The following is an 8,300-nucleotide window of genomic DNA, read 5'->3' as shown; positions in this document are numbered from 1 at the left end:
ACAGCGCGCTGAATGATGGGTAGATGATCCACATTCGGTGCGATGTGTTCGAACCTTAACCCTAACTCCTAACCTTAACCCTAACTCCTAACCTTAACCCTAACTCCTAACCTTAACCCTAACTCCTAACCTTAACCCTAACTCCTAACCTTAACCCAAACTCCTAACCTTAACCCTAACTCCTAACCTTAACCCTAACTCCTAACCTTAACCCTAACTCCTAATCTTAAGCCTAACTCCTAACCTTAACCCTAACTCCTAACCTTAACCCTAACTCCTAACCTTAACCCTAACTCCTAACCTTAACCCCAACTCCTAACCTTAAGCCTAACTCCTAACCTTAACCCCAACTCCTAACCTTAAGCCTAACTCCTAACCTTAAACCTAACTCCTAACCTTAACCCTAACTCCTAACATTAAGCCTAAAATTGCCTTTTCCCTTGTGGGGACCAGCAACATGTCCCCACTTGTCCAAATCTTCCTTGTTTTACTATTCTTGTGAGGACTTCTGGTTCCCACAAGGATATTAAAAACAAAAACACACCCCCCCCCCCCCCCCGGCTCCTTGAATGCTGTAACAGTTATTATATAATCCCTATATGTTTCCGTGTGTATTTTTGTAGAGCCTGAAAGAGGAAGGGAAGTGTGAGGTATGTTTTGATAGAAAGAGGAAGTGTGAGGTATGTATTGATAGAAAGAGGAAGTGAGAGGTATGTATTGATAGAAAGAAGATTGTGAAGTATGTATTGACAGCAAGAGGAAGGGAAGTGTGAGGTATGTTTTGATAGAAAGAGGAAGTGTGAGGTATGTATTGACAGCAAGAGGAAGTGTGAGGTATGTTTTGATAGAAAGAGGAAGGGAAGTGAGAGGTATGTATTGATAGAAAGAAGATTGTGAAGTATGTATTGACAGCAAGAGGAAGGGAAGTGTGAGGTATGTATGAAGTGTGAGGTATGTATTGACAGCAAGAGGAAGGGAAGCGTGAGGTATGTATGAAGTGTGAGGTATGTATTGATAGAAAGATGAAGTGTGAGGTATGTATTGGTAGAAAGAGGAAGTGTGAGGTATGTATTGATAGAAAGAGGAAGTGTGAGGTATGTATTGACAGAAAGAGAAAGTGTGAGGTATGTATTGATAGAAAGATGAAGTGTGAGGTATGTATTGATAGAAAGAGGAAGTGTGAGGTATGTATTGACAGAAAGAGGAAGTGTGAGGTATGTATTGATAGAAAGAGGAAGTGTGAGGTATGTATTGACAGAAAGAGGAAGTGTGAGGTATGTATTGATAGAAAGAGGAAGTGTGAGGTATGTATTGACAGAAAGAGGAAGTGTGAGGTATGTATTGACAGAAAGAGGAAGTGTGAGGTATGTATTGATAGAAAGAGGAAGTGTGAGGTATGTATTGACAGAAAGATGAAGTGTGAGGTATGTATTGATAGAAAGAGGAAGTGTGAGGTATGTATTGATAGAAAGAGGAAGTGTGAGGTATGTATTGACAGAAAGAGGAAGTGTGAGGTATGTATTGACAGAAAGAGGAAGTGTGAGGTATGTATTGACAGAAAGATGAAGTGTGAGGTATGTATTGACAGAAAGAGGAAGTGTGAGGTATGTATTGATAGAAAGAGGAAGTGTGAGGTATGTATTGACAGAAAGAGGAAGTGTGAGGTATGTATTGATAGAAAGAGGAAGTGTGAGGTATGTATTGATAGAAAGAGGAAGTGTGAGGTATGTATTGATAGAAAGAGGAAGTGTGAGGTATGTATTGATAGAAAGAAAGAAAACACGGAGAGGGGAAGAGTCTTGGGTCAGAAAGGACAAGGTTCACTTACAGAATTATGGCATAAAGGAGAGAATGATGAGAAAGAGAGAGAAAGAAAGAATAGAAAAACAGAAATAGAAAACTATCCAGGGAAGGAGGAGGGTGTTGAGAAAAATAAAAGAGAGGAGGAGAGAGGGGAGAGAAAATTAGAGAAAACAATTGTGAGAAAGGGAAAGGAAAGTCAGAAAGAGGGGGAGAGATAGACTGAGAGGGGAAAGAGAGAGAAAGGAGGGGGAGAGAGGCCCAGTGGAGGTTTCCTATCTGAGGAGGTGGCTGGCTGAGAAGAAAAACATCTCTCAACTCAGGGTGTGTGTGTGTGTGTGTGTGTGTGTGTGTGTGTGTGTGTGTGTGTGTGTGTGTGTGTGTGTGTGTGTGTGTGTGTGTGTGTGTGTGTGTGTGTATGTCATTGTTGAGTGATGGGACATGGGAGGAGGGGTATGTTGAGGTTGTGGTTTGGGTGTGTATGTGTCAGGGAGGAGGGGACAGTCAGAGCTCCTGCCCTGAAGGAAGGATGGAGAAGGGGGGAGAGAAGGTGAAAGGGAGCGAGAGGGAGAGAGAAGTGTAAGAGTGAGACACTAAAAGAAAACATCAGAAAGGAGAAGTCTGTCGTATGGGTTTAATGGTGGAAGGCCAATTGTAGCCTGGCTCCAGATTTATTTGGTCATTCTCTGTTTAGCATGACAATAACCATAGGAGTTGCTGAAACAGTACAGGCTAGAATTTGCTTAGGTTAGTGGCCAAGATATACCTTTTTTATGTTTACTAAAGATATGCACTGCATCCTGTTCTAGGTGTATAGCCTGGCTAAACCAGACTCATCATAGTTGAGCACAGAATCAGTCATTTCGGGCCTCCCGAGTGGCACAGCCCGAGTGGCACAGCGGCACAGCAGGGCCTCCCGAGTGGCACAGCCCGAGTGGCACAGCGGCACAGCAGGGCCTCCCGAGTGGCACAGCGGTATAAGGCACAGCGGTATAAGGAACAGCGGTATAAGGCACAGCGGTATAAGTCACAGCGGTATAAGGAACAGCGGTATAAGGCACAGCGGTATAAGGCACAGCGGTATAAGGAACAGCGGTATAAGGCACAGCGGTATAAGGAACAGCGGTATAAGGAACAGCGGTATAAGGAACAGCGGTATAAGGCACAGCGGTATAAGGCACAGCGGTATAAGGCACAGCGGTATAAGTCACAGCGGTATAAGGCACTGCGGTATAAGGAACAGCGGTATAAGGAACAGCGGTATAAGGAACAGCGGTATAAGGCACAGCGGTATAAGGCACAGCGGTATAAGGCACAGCGGTATAAGTCACAGCGGTATAAGGCACTGCGGTATAAGGAACAGCGGTATAAGGCACAGCGGTATAAGGCACAGCGGTATAAGGAACAGCGGTATAAGGCACAGCGGTATAAGGCACAGCGGTATAAGGCACAGCGGTATAAGTCACAGCGGTATAAGGCACAGCGGTATAAGTCACAGCGGTATAAGGCACAGCGGTATAAGGCACAGCGGTATAAGGCACAGCGGTATAAGGCACAGCGGTATAAGGCACTGCGGTATAAGGAACAGCGGTATAAGGCACAGCGGTATAAGGCACAGCGGTATAAGGCACTGCGGTATAAGTCACAGCGGTATAAGGCACTGCGGTATAAGGCACTGCGGTATAAGTCACAGCGGTATAAGGCACAGCGGTATAAGGAACAGCGGTATAAGTCACAGCGGTATAAGGCACTGCGGTATAAGGCACAGCGGTATAAGGCACAGCGGTATAAGGCACAGCGGTATAAGGAACAGCGGTATAAGGCACAGCGGTATAAGGCACAGCGGTATAAGGCACAGCGGTATAAGGCACTGCGGTATAAGGAACAGCGGTATAAGGCACAGCGGTATAAGTCACAGCGGTATAAGGCACTGCGGTATAAGGCACTGCAGTATAAGGCACAGCAGGATAAGGCACTTCGGTATAAGGCACAGCGGTATAAGGCACAGCGGTATAAGGCACAGCGGTATAAGGCACAGCGGTATAAGGCACTGCGGTATAAGGAACAGCGGTATAAGGCACTGCGGTATAAGTCACAGCGGTATAAGGCACTGCGGTATAAGTCACAGCGGTATAAGGAACAGCGGTATACGGTATAAGGAACAGCGGTATAAGGCACAGCGGTATAAGGCACTGCGGTATAAGGCACAGCGGTATAAGGAACAGCGGTATAAGGAACAGCGGTATAAGGCACTGCGGTATAAGGCACAGCGGTATAAGGCACAGCGGTATAAGGCACTGCGGTATAAGGCACTGCGGTATAAGGCACAGCGGTATAAGGAACAGCGGTATAAGGAACAGCGGTATAAGGAACAGCGGTATAAGGCACAGCGGTATAAGGCACTGCGGTATAAGTCACAGCGGTATAAGGAACAGCGGTATAAGGAACAGCGGTATAAGGCACAGCGGTATAAGGCACAGCGGTATAAGGCACAGCGGTATAAGGAACAGCGGTATAAGGCACAGCGGTATAAGGCACAGCGGTATAAGGCACAGCGGTATAAGGCACTGCGGTATAAGGAACAGCGGTATAAGGCACAGCGGTATAAGGCACAGCGGTATAAGGAACAGCGGTATAAGGCACAGCGGTATAAGGCACAGCGGTATAAGGCACTGCGGTATAAGGAACAGCGGTATAAGGCACAGCGGTATAAGGCACAGCGGTATAAGGCACAGCGGTATAAGGCACAGCGGTATAAGGCACTGCGGTATAAGGAACAGCGGTATAAGGCACAGCGGTATAAGGCACAGCGGTATAAGGCACTGCGGTATAAGGCACTGCAGTATAAGTCACAGCGGTATAAGGCACAGCGGTATAAGGCACAGCGGTATAAGGCACAGCGGTATAAGGCACTGCAGTATAAGTCACAGCGGTATAAGGCACAGCGGTATAAGGCACAGCGGTATAAGGCACTGCGGTATAAGGAACAGCGGTATAAGGCACAGCGGTATAAGTCACAGCGGTATAAGGCACTGCGGTATAAGGCACTGCAGTATAAGGCACAGCAGGATAAGGCACTTCGGTATAAGGAACAGCGGTATAAGGCACAGCGGTATAAGGCACAGCGGTATAAGGCACTGCGGTATAAGGAACAGCGGTATAAGGCACAGCGGTATAAGTCACAGCGGTATAAGGCACTGCGGTATAAGGCACTGCAGTATAAGGCACAGCAGGATAAGGCACTTCGGTATAAGGAACAGCGGTATAAGGCACAGCGGTATAAGGCACAGCGGTATAAGGCACTGCGGTATAAGGAACAGCGGTATAAGGCACTGCGGTATAAGTCACAGCGGTATAAGGCACTGCGGTATAAGTCACAGCGGTATAAGGAACAGCGGTATACGGTATAAGGAACAGCGGTATAAGGCACAGCGGTATAAGGCACTGCGGTATAAGGCACAGCGGTATAAGGAACAGCGGTATAAGGAACAGCGGTATAAGGCACTGCGGTATAAGGCACAGCGGTATAAGGAACAGCGGTATAAGGCACTGCGGTATAAGGCACAGCGGTATAAGGAACAGCGGTATAAGGAACAGCGGTATAAGGAACAGCGGTATAAGGCACAGCGGTATAAGGCACTGCGGTATAAGTCACAGCGGTATAAGGAACAGCGGTATAAGGCACAGCGGTATAAGGCACAGCGGTATAAGGCACAGCGGTATAAGGAACAGCGGTATAAGGCACAGCGGTATAAGGCACAGCGGTATAAGGCACAGCGGTATAAGGCACTGCGGTATAAGGCACTGCGGTATAAGGCACAGCGGTATAAGGCACTGCGGTATAAGGAACAGCGGTATAAGGCACAGCGGTATAAGGCACAGCGGTATAAGGCACAGCGGTATAAGGCACTGCGGTATAAGGAACAGCGGTATAAGGCACAGCGGTATAAGGCACAGCGGTATAAGGCACTGCGGTATAAGGCACTGCGGTATAAGGCACAGCGGTATAAGGCACAGCGGTATAAGGCACTGCATCGCAGTGCTTGAGGTGTCACTACCGACCCGGGTTTGATCCCAGGCTCTGCCACAGCCGGCCGTGACCGAGAGACCCATGAGGCGGTGCACAATTGGCCCAGCGTCGTCTGGGTTAGGGGAGGGTTTGGCTGGCTGGGATGTCATTGTCCCATCGCTCTCTAGTAACTACTTGTGGTGGGCCGGGCGCCTGCAAACTGACTTCAGTAGCCAGCTGGACGGTGTTTCCTCCGACACATTGGTGCGGCTGGCTTCCGGGCTAAGCGAGCAGTGCGACTTTGCAAGGTTGTGTTTCGGAGGACGCGTGGCTCTTAACCAACGACTCTCCCGAGTCCGAATGTGAGTTGCAGCGATGGGACAAGACTGTAATTACCAATTGGATAAATTGTGGAGTAAAAGTACAAAAATGTTGGAGGATTCTGGACTTTCTGCTTATTCCCTCGTGATTCCAGTAATCATCTGACTGGGAATTTTGGGAAAACTACCGAATTAAACCCTAGTCTGGTTTCACCAGGCTTCTAGACTGGTATCCCAGCAAACAGTGCAGTGGAATCCCTTTGAAATGCTCTTTAAATGGTTGAGGTTAAAGTTCACACCCCACCAGTGTTAGCCAGTCACACCTGAGGCCTCATCTCTCCCACCTGGCCTGGCTGCAGGTACTGCAGTCCACTGGGCTCAGAGGGCTTAGAAACCAGCAGGCCTGGACACAGCTCCACTGCAAAGTGACTTGCTTGAGGTGTGAACAACGGACGCCATTATGTGTCAAATGACCTCAGGGACGGCAGGTAGCCTAGTGGTTAGAGCATTGGGCCAGTAACCGAAAGATTGCAAGATCGAATCCCCGAGCTGACAAGGTACAAATCTGTCATTCTGCCCCTGAACAAGGCAGTTAACCCACTGTTCCTAGGCTGTCATTGTAAATAACAATTTGTTCTTAACTGACTTGCCTAGTTAAATTAAAAAGGTTTCAGTCATTGCTAACACTAAGACCTCATGGAAACTGCAAAGAGATGGGTACCAGATGAGGACATATTATAGATCTCCACTTTATGGCTGACCCATAAATGTTATCATCACTAGTTGCAAGAGGGTTGAGCTAGAGAGTAATCCCTTCCAGATAACATAAGATAATGGTGGTTGGGGCTGAGGGAAGAAGTCAACAGTTCAGCTGCTTCTGTGAATGTGTGTGAGAACTAGGACACAGGAGGACCTCCCTCTGAGGCCTTGGATTGTGGGATAGGATCCCAGCCAGTGTGTGTAGAAGCACCGAGAGAGTTCCCTCCTGCAGACCACCTCCCAGGGCCACAGCAGGAGGGAGATCAGTTACAGGCTCAGAGAGGAGGTTATGATCGCTCTCTCACACACACACAATCCATCCATGACATCATTTTGGTCTTGTTATACCATAGATTCATTTCTCGCAGAACCTACTCCAGTATCCACAGTGTCTTGCTGATTCATTTCTCTCAGAACCTACTCCAGTATCTTGCTGATTCATTTCTCTCAGAACCTACTCCAGTATCCACAGTGTCTTGCTGATTCATTTCTCTCAGAACCTACTCCAGTATCCACAGTGTCTTGCTACCCTGAAATATAACACTAAGTGTATATCTAATCTGATATAATAGGGTAAAGATAAGTAGGTCAGAGCAGGGTCAGAGGTCATTACTGATCCAGCCTGGAACAGTAGAGGTGTTGAAACACATTCATACCCTCCCTCGGACCTGGGTCCATTATCCACCCCATCCTCCTGACCCTTCACCTAATCTACAGTGAGGGAAAAAAGTATTTGATCCCCTGCTGATTTTGTACGTTTGCCCACTGACAAAGAAATGATCAGTCTATAATTTTAATGGTAGGTTTATTTGAACAGTGAGAGACAGAACAACAACAAAAAAATCCAGAAAAACGCATGTCAAAAATGTTATAAATTGATTTGCATTTTAATGAGGAAATAAGTATTTGACCCCTCTGCAAAACATGACTTAGCACTTGGTGGTAAAACCCTTGTTGGCAATCACAGAGGTCTGATGTTTCTTGTAGTTTGCCACCAGGTTTGCACACATCTCAGGAGGGATTTTGTCCCACTCCTCTTTGCAGATCTTCTCCAAGTCATTAAGGTTTCGAGGCTGACGTTTGGCAACTCGAACCTTCAGCTCCCTCCACAGATTTTCTATGGGATTAAGGTCTGGAGACTGGCTAGGCCACTCCAGGACCTTAATGTGCTTCTTCTTGAGCCACTCCTTTGTTGCCTTGGCCGTGTGTTTTGGGTCATTGTCATGCTGGAATACCCATCCACGACCCATTTTCAATGCCCTGGCTGAGGGAAGGAGGTTCTCACCCAAGATTTGACGGTACATGGCCCCGTAAATCATCCCTTTGATGCGGTGAAGTTGTCCTGTCCCCTTAGCAGAAAAACACCCCCAAAGCATAATGTTTCCACCTCCATGTTTGACGGTGGGGATTGT

The 8,300-nt window shown here is 47.2% G+C and overlaps 1 protein-coding gene across 1 annotated transcript; it reads left to right on the top strand.

Annotated features, from left to right (window-relative positions):
• The first annotated feature begins 558 nt into the window (after positions 1-558).
• On the top strand, positions 559-2,021 carry LOC115181725 (uncharacterized). Its single transcript, XM_029743549.1, has 2 exons — positions 559-774; positions 987-2,021. Exon 2 carries the CDS (start codon positions 993-995, stop codon positions 2,019-2,021), a length of 1,029 nt encoding a protein of 342 aa, XP_029599409.1. The 5' UTR covers positions 559-774; positions 987-992.
• The last annotated feature ends 6,279 nt before the right edge of the window (positions 2,022-8,300 follow it).

This window comes from Salmo trutta, unplaced genomic scaffold (genome assembly GCF_901001165.1).
Source record: "Salmo trutta unplaced genomic scaffold, fSalTru1.1, whole genome shotgun sequence".
In the NCBI taxonomy this organism is placed as follows: Eukaryota; Metazoa; Chordata; class Actinopteri; order Salmoniformes; family Salmonidae; genus Salmo; species Salmo trutta.
This window is presented reverse-complemented; position numbering and strand designations above follow the sequence as displayed.